This window comes from Oncorhynchus clarkii, chromosome 15 (genome assembly GCF_045791955.1).
Source record: "Oncorhynchus clarkii lewisi isolate Uvic-CL-2024 chromosome 15, UVic_Ocla_1.0, whole genome shotgun sequence".
Classification (NCBI taxonomy): Eukaryota; Metazoa; Chordata; class Actinopteri; order Salmoniformes; family Salmonidae; genus Oncorhynchus; species Oncorhynchus clarkii.
The window spans coordinates 29,721,955-29,738,173 of record NC_092161.1 but is presented as its reverse complement, the minus strand read 5'-3'; the positions used below and the strand labels follow the sequence as shown (position 1 = coordinate 29,738,173).

The following is a 16,219-nucleotide window of genomic DNA, read 5'->3' as shown; positions in this document are numbered from 1 at the left end:
TACATTGCGCATACTCACGACTTCTTTCACCTGAAGAAGAAACATGGCAGAGTCGGAAGGTGTGACAACGTCTGCTGTTGCCAATAGCAATAGAACACACATTTCACATAGTAAAAATGGAGTTAACGGGTCAGATAAACCACACAAAAGTGTGGCAATATTCGACTGTCGTCCGGAAAGACACGACGCAATGGAGAGAGTTCTGGACATAAATGGCTTGGACTTCAACGACTTCCTTCAAGTTGTATCGAAGGTACAGTAGCTAGCTAGCTAAAGTCGTTAGTTATCCAGATATATGTTAGCCAGACAGCTGCCTGCTTGATTGCAAATTTGCAACAGCTGGCTCTTGAAAATTAATGAGTTCCCACGATTATTGACATTTAACTAGCAGCTCATTCGATAGCTTGGCTAATATAGCTGTCATTTGCCAATTTAATGTTTTAATGAAATTGTTAATAGCTTGCTAGCACGTGTTATATGCAAGTGTTATAAGCAAGTGTTATAAACAAGTTGTCAATACAATATCTAAACCATTCACCAAATTATCAAAACTTGTATATCTAACAACTATTTTCCATGTGTTGTTAGGAATTTGACATTCCTTCCAACGAAACGTTTGTCTTGACAACAACGGACAGAAAAGGAATAGATTTTGACAGATATGGTAAGTGACATTCCAGTCAGGGCTACCAGGTGTAGTGCTAGAAAGAAATGCCAAAGGGAAATGCCAGTCATCAACTTTTTAATTGATAATTTAAAATAATAGGCATGTTACTTGGATCAATCAGTGAAAATGTTTTTGGTATACTAATAGTCAGGCATTGGGTCACAAATATGCCTTTTATACAAGGGGAATAAGAGGTGAGCGACAATACGTTATGTTGTTGATATGTCATCTCTTTCAGAGAATCTTCAACAAGGAAACACTCTCCACCTGTTGCAGACCGAGGACCAGATCCTGCCCGTGGCAACTAAGGAACACATTGTGTTTCTCCCTCACTATGACACACTGGTCCAGAGTGGCATGTATGAGTACTACGCTAGTGAGGGCCAGAATTCTTTACGTGAGTGCCTCTGAAATACTGTACCTTCTCCAGCCCAAACCAACAATATTACAGTCCTGTGTGTATTCATTAGCCGTGTTCACACTGCGCCACACTGAATGAAATGTCTATGCTCAGCACTTACAACCAATTTTCTACTCTGTGACGCTTTGAAGTTACTGGCCCGGGCTGATTTTGTTCCAGAAGAAGCTGTGTTAAAAGGCCTATAGTTAATTAAAGCCTTGCCCCCCCCCCCCCCCCTCCCCTCCCCAAACAGCGTATGCCTTTGCGGAACTAATCGACAATGCACTGTCAGCTACATCGCACAACACAGGAGTGAGGACCATAGACATCCGATTGGTGAGATACTACTGTGGATTAAAAAAATAATTTTTACTCTCCCTATTTTTCTAACAATTGTAAACCTCATATGGTCTTGAATGAATGTGATGCATAAGTATCAGTGGTCAGGTCAGTGTTCTGCACCCCTACAGTATTGATGGAATGGGACACAGAGGTAGTTGATTGTTTCTCATCTCTTCCCCCAGCTGTTTGATGAGTCCTTGGGGAAACATGCAGTGGTTATCATGGACAATGGCTGTGGAATGACCTCCAAACAGCTTAATAACTGGGCTGTGTACAGGCTCTCCAAATTCAGCAGGGAAAGCGGCACGTTTTCAAGGTTGGTTTAGCAAGAGTAGGGCCAGGAGTTTTTCCACATCACTCGATCTGACCTGTTCAGGTGTCTCGATCAGACAATGCAGTCAGACCCATCTCCCGAGTGGCGCAGAGGTCTAAGGCACTGCATCTCAGTGCTAGAGACATCACGACAGACCCTGGTTCGATCGTGGGCTGTATCGCAACCGGCCGTGATCAGGAGTCCCCTAGGGCGGCGAACAATTGGCCCAGCGTCTTCTGGGTTCGGGGAGGGTTTGGTCGGGGTAGGCCGTCATTGTAAAATAAGAATTTGTTCTTAACTGACTTGCTAAGTAAATTTATTTTAAATGACTCACAGTAAATGTATATTAAAATGCACTTTCCAAATAATTAAGTATACACTTGAAGTTCGTTTTTGGTGCTTTCCATGTATCTATCGTCAGTGATTATCCTGTTTGTCTCACTAGTGATCATGCAGGGTATGTTCGCCCTGATCCAGTCGCTCGCAGTCTCAACAGTGATATATCATATTTTGGAGTAGGAGGGAAACAAGCTGTGTTCTACATTGGACAGTCAACCAGGGTAAATGTTCCTCTGTGTTCTACCATATTCCCCTAATGGACTGTGATGCGCTACTATATGTCTTGATATCTCTGTCTTTGTTAAAGATGATCACCAAACCAGCGGGCTCCCCAGATGTCCATGAACTCATCATTTCAAAAGAAGAATTTGAGAGGAAGGAGCGGAACAAGGAAGATATTTACAGTGGTTTCATCAGAAACCGGAAGGTAAGGGATTACTCCCAGATCACTCAAAATGTTGATGTGATCTCCGAAAGACGTCCTCAATCCGTCCATTTTGGAACTTTCAGTATCGGTGGCAAACTGCTATAACCTTCCCTCAGTGGCCATCCTCTATTTAATGAAAGCCATGTTCAATTCTCCACCCCGCAGATGGCTGACTCGTCCCACGTGAGAGACGACGAGGAGCGCTTCCTCCATGGGCTGATCGCTGAGGAGGTGGGAAAGGACAGCTTCACGGCCGTGGTGGTTACGGGAGTCCAGCCTGAACATGTCACCTTCCTCAAGCAGGACTTCCACCTGTGGACCAGAGAACTGGCGTGAGTCTGCTCACCCATCTGACGATCCCAATATTATTTAATTGAGAAGGTATAAGGGCATTCCATAGAGACAGCGTGTGAGAAGTCATGGTCCAATGATTGTACCTGCTAGCAGCATGTGTCCAGTGTCCGAAGCTACATCATAATAGTCGGTAGATGGCTCCATTTGGATAATCACTGTTTGCGTCGCCGAACAGTGAACAAGAAACTATTAAAATCCAGTTTTTCGATTTCCCCCTCCCCAAATCAACACCAAACATGGATTCTGTTATTTTCTGTTCCATACCTGTTTGTCTTGTTAATCAGCCTCGCAATATGGGCACCATGCTGCCCCAGACTGGAAGTACAGGAAATGTGTGCACGCAAAGACAGAAAAATGGGGATCCATATTAGATGTTGCTTTGGTAGCATCTAAAAACTGGATTTAATAGTTCACTGCTCAGCGACGCAAAGGGCGACTCCAATATACCGATTTATGGATGAAGCTTCAGACGCGTGACAAATGTTGCTAGCAGGTATAGACATTGGACCATGATTTCTCACACGTTGTCTCAGGTATGAAACACAGACCAGTGTAGACACAAAGTGAGAACCCAACATAGAATCCATGTTTGGTGTTGATTTGGGGAGGGGGAATCTGAACTGGATTTTAATAGTTTCTTGTTCACTGCTCGGCGACGCAAACAGTGATTATCCAAATGGAGCCATCTACCGACTATTATGATGTAGCTTCGGACACTGGACACATGCTGCAGTCATTGGACCATAGCTTATCTCACACACTTTCATTATGGAACGCCCTTAGACCATGTCTCATTAATTAGAGGTATAGTATTGGGATACCGCCTGCCCTGCACCGTCCCAAATACCCACCACCACCTTTCAATCCAATTGGTTGTTGTCCTCTTTTGATTTTACTCTTTGAAATCCATTAACAAATTATTGAAATTACAATCTGCTTTGTTTTCAGCCACTTGTATCACTACTACATTCACGGCCTAAATGGGAATGACATGAAAGCCTCCTACCGAAACTCTGATTGTGTTTCCAACATTGACATTCAGGTAAGATTGTCATTGTATTTAAATAACCATGTAATTATGTTATTTTATGGTAGTGCTACAGACAATAGTCATCCAAGAGCATCTATTCAATCTTTGAAGATGTATGTTTTATAACTCTCTTTTATTTTATTTTACCTTTATTTAACTAGGCAAGTCAGTTAAGAACAAATTCTTATTTTCAATGACGGCCTAGGAACAGTGGGTTAACTGCCTGTTCAGGGGCAGAACGACAGATTTGTACCTTGTCAGCTCGGGGATTTGAAACCTTTCGGTTACTAGTCCAACTCTCTAACCACTAGGCTACCCTGCCGCCTCTAATTTTGTGGTACTATATTGATATTTATCTACTGTTCAGATCTCTCTGCTAGAGAAGTTCCCCAAGATCCCTCGCATGGTGAACCTCCGAGAGATCGACAACGACATGCAGACGCTCTACATCAACACGTCGGCTGACACATTCGAGTTCAAGGCCTGCACAGACGTTGACGGAATAGTGGAGGGGGTCCTGAGGTACCACCCCTTCCTCTATGACAGGGAGACCTACCCCGAAGACCCCTATGCCATACCAGGTAACCTAGGCTGTACCCCAAATGGTACCCTATTCCCTACATAGTGCACTAATTTTCACCAGAACCTAATAGGCATTGACTGCTATGTGTAGAGGGTTGCTGTCAGATGTTTGGACACATTGGTCACGGTCAAGTTTTTAAATTGCAGTAGTTCACAGTTAAGCTTTTAAAGTCTTGTGAAAATCTCATTTTTAAAAGCTCATACCTGAAGAATGTTGTTGACTCGTCCTTTACTAGTTGTGGCCAAAGCATAAATTCGAGAACCCACTCAGTAAAATCCTATCTCAAACTTAAAAAAATTAAAATAGCTTGGAATTTCTTGACATTTTATTCAACTAGGCAAGTCAGTTAAGAAGACATTCATATTTACAATGACAGACGACAAAAAGGCAAAATAACTCCTGCGGGGAAGGGGTCTGGGATTAAAAATATAAAAAATAAATAACATAAAATGTCACAAGAATGACATCATTCTACAGTGGGGAAAGGAGACTAAAGGAGACACAGGCTCAGGAGGGCGCACAAACTAGGTAGCAAGCCAATCGATCCATAGTTTGTTAGTTGCTGTACAGGCTTTGTCCTCTTTCCTATCTCGCCAGTCACTTCTATTTCAAACTACATAGAACAGAAATAGAAACGCAACACTTTCAATGATTTGACTGAGTTACAGTTCATGTAAGGAAACAAGTCAATTAAAATAAATTCATTAGGCCCTAATCTATGGATTTCACATCACTTGGCTCAGAGTAATTAAAACTCGTTTTTCAACCACTCCACAAATTTATTGTTAACAAACTATAGTTTGGCAACTCGGTTAGGACATGTACTTTGTGCATGACACATGTAATTTTTCCAACAATTGTTAACAGACAGATTATTTCACTTATTCACTGTATCACAATTCCAGTGGGTTAGAAGTTTACATACACTAAGTTGACTGTGCCTTTAAACAGCTTGGAAAATGTCTGAAAATGATGTCATGGCTTTAGAAGCTTCTGAAAGGCTAATTGACATCATTTGAGTCAATTGGAGGTGTATCTGTGGATGTATTTCAAGGCCTACCTTCACACTCAGTGCATATTTGCTTGACATCATGGGAAAATCAAAAGAAATCAGCCAATACCTCCACAAGTCTGGTTCATCCTTGGGAGTAATTTCCAAACACCTGAAGGTACCACGTTCATCTGTACAAACAATAGTACGCAAGTATAAACACCATGGGACCACGCAGCCGTCATACCACTCAGGAAGTAGACGCGTTCTGTCTCCTAGAGATGAACGTCATTTGGTGTGAAAAGTGCAAATCAATACCTGAACAACAGCAAAGGACCTTGTGAAGATGCTGGAGGACACAGGTAAAAAAGTATCTACAGTAAAATGAGTCCTATATAAACAACCTGAAAGGCCGCTCAGCAAGGAAGAAGCCACTGCTCCAAAACCGCCATTAAAAAAAGACAGACTACGGTTTGCAACTGCACATGGGGACTTTTTGGGGAACTGTCCTCTGGTCTGATGAAACAAAAATAGAACTGTTTGGGGGGATGCTTGCAAGCTGAAGAACACCATCCCAACCATGAAGCACAGGGGTGGCAGCATCATGTTGTGGGGGTGCTTTGCTGCAGGAGGGACTGGTGCACTTCACCAAATAGATGGCTTCATGAGAAAGGAAAATTATGTGGATGTATTGAAACGTTTCAAGACATCAGTCAGGAATTTAAAGCTTGGTCACAAATGGGTCTTTCAAATGGACTGCTCCACTGCAGCCCTGTTGATGAGAATGGGGGTGTGCTCGGTCCTCCTTTTCCTGTAGTCCACAATCATCTCCTTTGTCTTGATCACTTTGAGGGAGAGGTTGTTGTCCTGGCACCACACGGGCAGGTGTCTGACTTCATCCCTATAGGCCGTCTCGTTGTTGTCGGTGATCAGGCTGTACCACTGTTGTGTCATCAGCAAATTTAATTTAATGATGGTGTTGGAGTTGTGCCTGGCCGTGTAGTCATGAGTGAACAGGGAGTACTCATGACTGCACGGCCAGGCACAACTCCAACACCATCATTAAACAATCAGCTTCCAGGAATTGTGTACAGATCCTTGCGACATGGGGCTGTGCATTATCATGCTGAAATATGAGGTGATGGCGGAGGATGAATGGCCAGACAATGGGCTTCAGGATCTTGTCACAGTATCTGTGCATTCAAATTGCCATAGATAATTGCATTTTATGTTTCTATGTTCGTTGCTTATGCCTGCCCATACCTAAACGCCAGTACAGAGACAAAGTAGAATCTCAATTCAACGGCTCAGACACAAGAGGCATGTGGCAGGGTCTACAGTCAATCACGGACTACAGGAAGAAATCCAGCCCAGTCACGGGCCAGGATGTCTTGCTCCCAGGCAGACTAAATAACTTTTTTGCCCGCTTTGAGGACAATACAGTGCCACTGACACGGCCTGCAACGAAAACATGCGGTCTCTCCTTCACTGCAGCCGAGGTGAGTAAGACATTTAAACGTGTTAACCCTCGCAAGGCTGCAGGCCCAGACGGCATCCCCAGCCGCGCCCTCAGAGCATGCGCAGACCAGCTGGCCGGTGTGTTTACGGACATATTCAATCAATCCCTATACCAGTCTGCTGTTCCCACATGCTTCAAGAGGGCCACCATTGTTCCTGTTCCCAAGAAAGCTAAGGTAACTGAGCTAAACGACTACCGCCCCGTAGCACTCACATCCGTCATCATGAAGTGCTTTGAGAGACTAGTCAAGGACCATATCACCTCCACCCTACCTGACACCCTAGACCCACTCCAATTTGCTTACCGCCCAAATAGGTCCACAGACGATGCAATCTCAACCACACTGCACACTGCCCTAACCCATCTGGACAAGAGGAATACCTATGTGAGAATGCTGTTCATCGACTATAGCTCGGCATTCAACACCATAGTACCCTCCAAGCTCGTCATCAAGCTCGAGACCCTGGGTCTCGACCCCGCCCTGTGCAACTGGGTACTGGACTTCCTGACGGGCCGCCCCCAGGTGGTGAGGGTAGGTAACAACATCTCCTCCCCGCTGATCCTCAACACTGGGGCCCCACAAGGGTGCGTTCTGAGCCCTCTCCTGTACTCCCTGTTCACCCACGACTGCGTGGCCACGCACGCCTCCAACTCAATCATCAAGTTTGCGGACGACACAACAGTGGTAGGCTTGATTACCAACAACGACGAGACGGCCTACAGGGAGGAGGTGAGGGCCCTCGGAGTGTGGTGTCAGGAAAATAACCTCACACTCAACGTCAACAAAACTAAGGAGATGATTGTGGACTTCAGGAAACAGCAGAGGGAACACCCCCCTATCCACATCGATGGAACAGTAGTGGAGAGGGTAGCAAGTTTTAAGTTCCTCGGCATACACATCACAGACAAACTGAATTGGTCCACTCACACAGACAGCATCGTGAAGAAGGCGCAGCAGCGCCTCTTCAACCTCAGGAGGCTGAAGAAATTCGGCTTGTCACCAAAAGCACTCACAAACTTCTACAGATGCACAATCGAGAGCATCCTGGCGGGCTGTATCACCGCCTGGTATGGCAACTGCACCGCCCTCAACCGTAAGGCTCTCCAGAGGGTAGTGAGGTCTGCACAACGCATCACCGGGGGCAAACTACCTGCCCTCCAGGACACCTACACCACCCGATGTCACATGAAGGCCATAAAGATCATCAAGGACATCAACCACCCGAGCCACTGCCTGTTCACCCCGCTATCATCCAGAAGGCGAGGTCAGTACAGGTGCATCAAAGCTGGGACCGAGAGACTGAAAAACAGCTTCTATCTCAAGGCCATCAGACTGTTAAACAGCCACCACTAACATTGAGTGGCTGCTGCCAACACACTGACACTGACTCAACTCCAGCCACATTAATAATGGGAATTGATGGGAAATGATGTAAATATATCACTAGCCACTTTAAACAATGCTACCTTATATAATGTTACTTACCCTACATTATTCATCTCATATGCATACGTATATACTGTACTCTATATCATCGACTGTATCCTTATGTAATACATGTATCACTAGCCACTTTAAACTATGCCACTTTGTTTACATACTCATCTCATTTGTACATACTGTACTCGATACCATCTACTGTATCTTGCCTATGCTGCTCTGTACCATCACTCATTCATATATCCTTATGTACATATTCTTTATCCCCTTACACTGTGTACAAGACAGTAGTTTTGGAATTGTTAGTTAGATTACTTGTTATTACTGCATTGTCGGAACTAGAAGCACAAGCATTTCGCTACACTCGCATTAACATCTGCTAACCATGTGTATGTGACAAATAAAATTTGATTTGATTTAAACCCCACCGCCATCATGGGGCACTCTGTTCATATCGTTTACCTCTGCAAACCGCTTGCCCACACGACGCCATGCACGCTGCCCGGTACAATCTTTAAACTGGGATTCATCTGTGAAAAGCACACTTCTCCAGCGTGCCATTGGCCATCGAAGGTGAGCATTTTCCCACTGAAGTCTGTTACGACCCCCCCCCCCCCCCCCACCGAGTTTTCAGTTGTCTTGAACGCTCTGAAGTCAGAGATTTCCAAGTTTACAGATATTTTGACTGCGCCATTAATGCTCAGAGGTAAATGGCAGGGTATTCCCTTTCAGTCAGGAATCAAAACTACTACGTAATGATCCGTGAATGCGTTGTCTGCAACATTTGTCACATGATATCACATGATAGCTCTATCAGCTGTTCGATTCTACTGTCCAGTTTCCCATGTCTCTTACATGATTTTCTTTTAATTCCACAGTCAACCAATTTAAAAAAAAATATTTAATCATTAATTAATTTAATGACAGCAGTTCCTCTCTCAATGCAAAAAATATTTCCAACTCTCCCCCTCTAACCACCAAGCCTCTGTATGAAATGGAACGTTGTCATGCTCTGATCCCATATCTCCACATAGTTTTGCGAACAGGCGTGCACACTGGGGATGTTTTTTTTTGTTTGTTTTTTTTGTGTATTTTATTAGGATCCCCATTAGCTATTGCAAAAGCAGCAACTACTCGGGTTTGCTGTAGTTTACAGTTGAAGTTACCTGCTGCAGTATATCGCCGAGTTCTGTGCGAATCTCTTTTGCAGCCAGTTGCTCTCGGTGTATCATACAATGTGTCTATGTGGCAGAGGGAGACACATTCACAACGAGTGCCGATGCCTGCCCGCCATCCCGCCATAGATGGAGCAAAAGCCCACCAGTCGATCTATTTGTCAAAATAGCCACGCCGCAAACCCGACATCTCCTGTGCCGTTTTATACTCTGTATTCACGAGACGGAACAGTGAATAGCATCCCCCGAAATGTATTGCAAACAAGTTGATGCATAGGCATTTCGGCCCTCACAGCTAATGTCCATTTGGAGAGCATAAACTGGGGAGTTTGAGTTGGGCAATCCTCTTGATTGCGAGCAATAGCATGAATTGTTTGACAGTGTTATCTGACAAAGGTATTGATGTGAGTTTCTGTGCCTCTGCCTCCCCACGCAGTTTTAACCATATCAATTGTAAGAACAATGGTGCAACTCTAATAAAATTAAAATGTTATAACAATGCGCTTTCTCCCGCGTTGGATAGCGGTCGCTGTCACAACAGTGTGCTGTTGAATTGCCGCCTTTTCCTAGACCATGTTGCTAAGTGCATAATAGCAAAGTTAACCAGAATATTTCAAAACTATGAAATAACACATGGAATTAGTTAGTCAGGAGTGGGGGGCCCCGGTGCACAACTGAGCAGGAGGACAAGTACATTAGTGTCTAGTTTGAGAAACCGACGCCTCACAAGTCCTCAACTGGCAGCTTCATTAAATAGTACCTGCAAAACACCAGTCTCAATGTCTACAGTGAAGAGGTGACTCTGGGATGCTGGCCTTCCAGGCAGAGTTGCAAAGAAAAAGCCCTATCTCAGACTGGCCAATAAAAATAACCAATTAAGATGGGGGGGAGAACACAGACACTGGAAAGCGGAATCCTGACTAGGAGGCCAACATCCCAGAGTCGCCTCTTCACTGACTTCGAGACGGGTGTTTTGCGGGTACTATTTAATGAAGCTGCCAGTTAAGGACTTGTGAGGCGTCGGTTTCTCAAACTAGACACTCTAATGCACTTGTCCTCTTGCTCAGTTGTGCACCGGGGCCTCCCACTCTTTCTATTCTAGTTAGAGCCAGTTTGCACTTTTTCTGTGAAGGGAGTAGTGCAAAGCGTTGTACGAGATCTTCAGTTTCTTGGCAAGTTCTCGCATGGAATAGCCTTTATTTCTCAGAACAAGAATAGACTGACGAGTTTCAGAAGAAACTTCTTTGTTTGTGGCCATATTGAGCCTGTAATCGAACCCACAAATGCTGATGCTCCAGATACTCAATTAGTCTAAAGAAGGCCAGTTTTAATGCTTCTTTAATCAGAAGGACAGTTTTCAGCTGTGCTAACATAATTGTAAAGGGTTTTCTAATGATCAATTAGCTAATCCAAGTTATTCATTTTAAAAGGCTAACACAACGTGCCGAGTGATGGTTGCTGATAATGGGCCTCTGTACGCCTATGTAAATATTCCATAAAAAATGTACAACTATAACAATGTCTGCACTGTATTTCTGATCAATTTGATATTATTTCAATGGACAAAAATGGACAAAACATGGACATTTCTAAGTGACCCAAAACTTGTGTGTTTGTGTAAAAATACAATTGGTCGAAAGAACAGATGACTCGGTCAACAAATATACTTTTTAGTCAGGTACTGTTTTTTTTTATTTTATTTTGTCTCAGGATTTAGAACATCCTCTCGCGGCCCCATTTTCATATCAGGTGACCCCTAGTTTGATAACCGCTGATAGAAGTGTCATAACGTACTGAGATATTATGGCATCTGAAATGAACATTTTCTTGTAAAGCCCATGTGATCTCATCTTTGAGTTCAGCAAAAGTCTGATTGCATTCTGTTCCCTCTATAATATTCACCAGCTACGGAAGAGGATGATGACAGTATCGTCCTGAACCAGGCCAGGGGGAAGAGGCCCATATTTGAGTGTTTTTGGAATGGACGTCTCATCCCATACACCACTGTATCCGAGTAAAGACTTTCAAAATGCTATTTTAATAATACATTTTTCTTCAGTAATGTATACTTTAACAAAAAAAAGGGTTAATGTTTGAATTCTGTGTTCGTCGTGTTTCAGGTTTGATTGGTGCGCATGGCCAAAGAAGACAGGGACAGTGCCTGCAGAGTGTTACAGCAGGTTCTCAGGGGTGCTGTTCACCAATGACAGGTTCCAGGTCAGCACCAATAAGCTCACTTTCATGGACCTGGAGCTGCAGCTAAAGAATAAGGAGACCTTATTCACCCGTATTGTCAATGGCCAGGTAGCTTCCTTGTGTCTGATGTTTATGTTCTATCACTAGCAAACCTCAGTCCTCTTGGGTGGAAGAAAATATTATAGCATATTTAAGCCTCAGAGCTGGACATCTTAACACCCATATTAGACAAATGTGATAACAGTATTACTGAATTACCACTATGATGTTGAACATTTAGTATAAAAAAAATTGCTGTGTTACTGATGCATGTAATTTCCCCTCCCAGGAACAAAGGGTTAAAATCCATAAGGAGTTTCACCAGTGGCTGAAGACCTGCCACGAGAAGTGGGACAAGCAAGTAAAGTTCAGAGGCTTCAAGAGAACCATCACACGAACAGACGTGACCACAAAGAAGATGCAATCTCCTTGGGCTACCTTCTCCTCCATCGAGTGGGACGGTAGAGCGTACAAAGCTGGTCAATACGTGAGCATCCTCTTCCAAAGACGGTAGAGCCTGGTTCAATCTCAATTTGTCTTTCCATGATTCCTTGCATCCTCTCTCATTGGCTCCTTCTCCACCACCACATTGGAGGAGAAAGTTCAAGGTTCCTCCCCTCAACCTTCTCCAATGCGTTCTGGGAACGCGGTTTGAAGTGTTAATTAGTTGTCTTGTTTAAGCGTCTTTAAATACAGTCAGATAATTAAGTAGCTCATGTGTCGATCTCTAAAGTCTGTTCTCACTGCCTTTCCTTCAAGGTGAAGTCTCAGAAAACACAGCCCATCTTCTTTGGCTCCGTTATTCAGTTCCTACTGTATGGCGATCACGAGGGAGATGTCTACGCCACAGGAGGGCAGGTGCAGGTGGCCATGGTAAGACGTCAGACAAAATCATAGTAGTGACACTTTGTTCTACACACTATTATCCTAAAGAACCCCCATTGTCTTAACATATGCAATTGCATGATTTTGGCTGCAAAATCATCTGTTTTTGTATCGGTTCCCATAGGAACCAAAGGCGCTGTACGATGACATCAAGACAATACCCATCTCCAAAATCGACAGGGTGGTTACCAATGCAGCCATCAAGAAGAGCATTGATGACGAACTAGCCAAGTGAGGGAACCATTTTGGATTTTATTCCCAACGTACATGAATGTGTTCATTATGCCCCAGTGGTTCATGGGTTTATGATGTAACATTGTCCCGTTTTTGCCCCAGACTCCCAGACAAGCTAAAAGTGACCTGGCCAGAGGGCAACCCCTGGACCCAGAACGATGTCCGGCCAGCAGGCACTCCACTAGGTACAGAGACGGACGCTCTGCACCTTACACAGTTGCTCCGTGCTATCTGCCAAGTGTGTTTGATACTGTATCCTAAGTATGCACATCTTTGTGAGTGACTGATCTCCTTTTCATTCCTTGCAGGACCTCTCCATGTGGAAATTCTCAACAAGAAAGGAGAGTCAATATCCAGGATACCATCAGCCATGCAAAACACAACACGGAAAGCACTTTCGATCGAACTAAAAGTTGTTTGGCATTGTGAGTTGATCTGAATCGTAAGAATGATTGCTGCTGTTACAGTTGAAGTCGGAAGTTTACATACACCTTAGCCAAATACATTTAAACTCAGTTTTCACAATTACTGACATTTAATCCTAGTAAAGATTCCCTGTCTTAGGTTATTTAGGATCACCAATTTATCTTAAGAATGTGAAATGTCAGAATAATAGTAGAGAGTGATTTATTTCAGCTTTTTATTTCTTTCATCACATTCTCAGTGGGTCAGACGTCTACATACACTCAATTAGTATTTGGTAGTATTGCCTTAAAAATGGTTTAACTTGGGTCAAATGTTTTTGGTACCCTTCCACAAGCTTCCCACAATAAGTTGGGTGAATTTTGGCCCATTCCTTCTGACAGAGCTGGTGTAACTGAGTCAGGTTTGTAGGCCTCCTTGCTCGCATACACTTTTTCAGTTCTGCCCACAAAGTTTCTATAGGATTGAGGTCAGGGCTTTGTGATGGCCACGCCAATACCTTGACTTTGTTGTCCTTATAGCCATTTTGCCACAACTTTGGAAGTATGCTTGGGGTCATTGTACATTTGGAAGACCCATTTGCGACCAAGCTTTAACTTCCTGACTGATGTCTTGAGATGTTGCTTCAATCTATCCACATAATTTTCCTTCGTCATGAAGCCATCTATTTTGTGAAGTGCACCAGTCCCTCCTGCAGCAAAGCACCCCCACAACATGATGCTGCCACACCCGTACTTCACAGTTGGAATGGTGTTCTTCAGGCTTGCAAGCCTCCCCCTTTTTCCTCCAAACATAACGGTGGTCATTATGGCCAAACAGTTATATTTTTGTTTCATCAGGCCAGAGGACATTTATCCAAAATGTACGATCTTTGTCCCCATGTGCTGTTGCAAACCGTAGTCTGGCTTTTTTATGGCGGTTTTGGAGCAGTGGCTTCTTCCTTGCTGAGCGGCCTTTCAGGTTATGTCGATATTGGACTTGTTTTACTGTGGATATAGATACTCCTGTACCTGTTTCCTCCAGCATCTTCACAAGGTCCTTTGCTGTTGTTCTGGGATTGATTTGCACTTTTCGCACCAAGGTACGTTCATCACTAGGAGACAGAACGCGTCTCCTTCCTGAGCAGTATGACTGCTGTGTGGTCCCATGGTGTTTATACTTGCGTACTATTGTTTGTACAGATGAACGTGGTACCTTCAAGCGTTTGGAAATTGCTCCCAAGGATGAACCACACTTGTGGAGGTCTACAATTTTATTTTCTGATGTCTTGGCTGATTTTCTTTTGATTGTCCTATGATGTCAAACAAAGTGGCACTGAGTTTGAAGGTAGGCCTTGAAATGCATCCACAGGTACACCTCCAATTGACTCAAATGATGTCATGGCTTTATAAGCTTCTGATAGGCTAATTGACATCCATTTCTGGAATTTTCCAAGCCGTTTAAAGGCACAATCAACTTAGTGTTTGTAAACTTTTGACCTACTGGAATTGTAATGCGGTGAAATAATCTGTCTGTAAACAATTGTTGGAAAAATGACTTGTGTCATGCACAAAGTAGATGTCCTAACCGACTTATCAAAACTATAGTTTGTTAACAAGACATTTTTGGAGTGGTTGTGAAACGAGTGTTAATGGCTCCAACCTAAGTGTATGTAAACTTCCGACTTCAATTGTATATTTTTGGCGGACTGTTTCAACGGCTAGTGTGTGTATACCGTGTCATAAATAGTTTTCTCTCTTCCTCCCTAGCACCTAATGGTGATGTGGAGACCAACTCTCACATTGCAGCACATTCGGCCAAGTGGGCATTCTGGTTCAGAACCATGGGTAATTGTTTTATTTTAATAATTGACTTTATTGTAATGATTTTAGTTTCCTCTCCTCTGTTTTTGTTACTAGCTAGTGATTTAGTGTTTGTCATAATGTCTGACTCTCCGGAGGCTTATCAGTGTTGCTTCTGCATCTGCATTTCTTGCTGTTTGGTGTTTTAGGCTCGGTATCTCCTATAAGCTCTTTAGGACATCTGCCAATGTAAAAAGGGCTTTTTAAATAAATGTGATTCCCTGTATAGAGAACCTGAACAAGCTGGGGAAGTACACTCTGCACCTGAACACAATACTCAATGTCAATGAGAGCAACGCTACCGTCTGGGCTGGGAATCGGCTTCCCAACCACACACTGGACTTCTCCATTACTGGTAAGTTAATTTCTGAAATCAGACTGCCACACATATACATTATATGCGTCTCCAGTAGCAATCAGATCCATCTCCTAAACAACTGTTTCCTCTCTTTTCTCTCTCCTCTCCTAGAGGGCAGTGCAGAGAGGTTTGTGGTGGGCACAGTGAACACCCTGCTCCATGTGGGGGTGCCTTTCCACATCCCACTGGAGCTGCTGGATGAATACGGTCACCCTGCTCGCCCCCCTCCCAACCTCAAGCCCCTCCTGGAATGCAGGTAGGTTACACATAAAAATAGTTAACATCTCAAACATGACAATGTGTTTTTCTTTTGCGTACTTTGTGTCTGTGCGGAGTATTTCCAAAGAATTTTCTAAAGCTATTAATTAAATGCGCTGATTCATTGATTGATAGGTGTTTTTATTTTCTGTTTGCACATCCCCTCTGTGTGTGTTGACTGTGTAATAAAGACGTTTCCCTGCAGGGCTCAGCCCCGGAGTCTGTCAGTCAGCTCCTCGCTGTTAAGCTGGTGGTTCTTACTGTGTTTCAGTGCCCTGGAAGTGAGTTACGAGGGGGTGACCGCTAGGGGGACCATTTTGACCATCCGAGGCGTCAGAGCCAGGGGGGCGGTGCAGCACTACCAGAGCAAGGTCAGAGACCCGCTGGTTTCCAGGGCTGCAGGG

General features: G+C 43.8%; 1 protein-coding gene across 3 annotated transcripts in view; it reads left to right on the top strand.

The window, feature by feature from the left end:
* Nucleotides 1–18: 18 nt before the first annotated feature.
* LOC139367183 (structural maintenance of chromosomes flexible hinge domain containing 1) overlaps nucleotides 19–16,219 on the top strand; it is a 40,600-nt gene continuing 24,399 nt past the window's right edge. Inside the window, exons 1-21 of one of the 3 annotated variants that reach the window (XM_071105326.1) lie at nucleotides 19–253; nucleotides 589–664; nucleotides 906–1,064; nucleotides 1,321–1,403; nucleotides 1,592–1,725; nucleotides 2,168–2,282; nucleotides 2,369–2,488; nucleotides 2,654–2,820; nucleotides 3,791–3,884; nucleotides 4,240–4,453; nucleotides 11,487–11,595; nucleotides 11,702–11,885; nucleotides 12,106–12,303; nucleotides 12,576–12,689; nucleotides 12,826–12,932; nucleotides 13,038–13,120; nucleotides 13,244–13,360; nucleotides 15,107–15,184; nucleotides 15,429–15,554; nucleotides 15,669–15,813; nucleotides 16,087–16,186. In XM_071105326.1, the coding sequence (XP_070961427.1) occupies nucleotides 44–253; nucleotides 589–664; nucleotides 906–1,064; nucleotides 1,321–1,403; nucleotides 1,592–1,725; nucleotides 2,168–2,282; nucleotides 2,369–2,488; nucleotides 2,654–2,820; nucleotides 3,791–3,884; nucleotides 4,240–4,453; nucleotides 11,487–11,595; nucleotides 11,702–11,885; nucleotides 12,106–12,303; nucleotides 12,576–12,689; nucleotides 12,826–12,932; nucleotides 13,038–13,120; nucleotides 13,244–13,360; nucleotides 15,107–15,184; nucleotides 15,429–15,554; nucleotides 15,669–15,813; nucleotides 16,087–16,186 (2,733 nt within the window). In that variant the 5' untranslated portion in view covers nucleotides 19–43. The remainder of the gene's footprint in view (nucleotides 254–588; nucleotides 665–905; nucleotides 1,065–1,320; nucleotides 1,404–1,591; nucleotides 1,726–2,167; nucleotides 2,283–2,368; nucleotides 2,489–2,653; nucleotides 2,821–3,790; nucleotides 3,885–4,239; nucleotides 4,454–11,486; nucleotides 11,596–11,701; nucleotides 11,886–12,105; nucleotides 12,304–12,575; nucleotides 12,690–12,825; nucleotides 12,933–13,037; nucleotides 13,121–13,243; nucleotides 13,361–15,106; nucleotides 15,185–15,428; nucleotides 15,555–15,668; nucleotides 15,814–16,086; nucleotides 16,187–16,219) is intronic. The other 2 variants (XM_071105325.1, XM_071105327.1) reach the window with 2 other exon arrangements.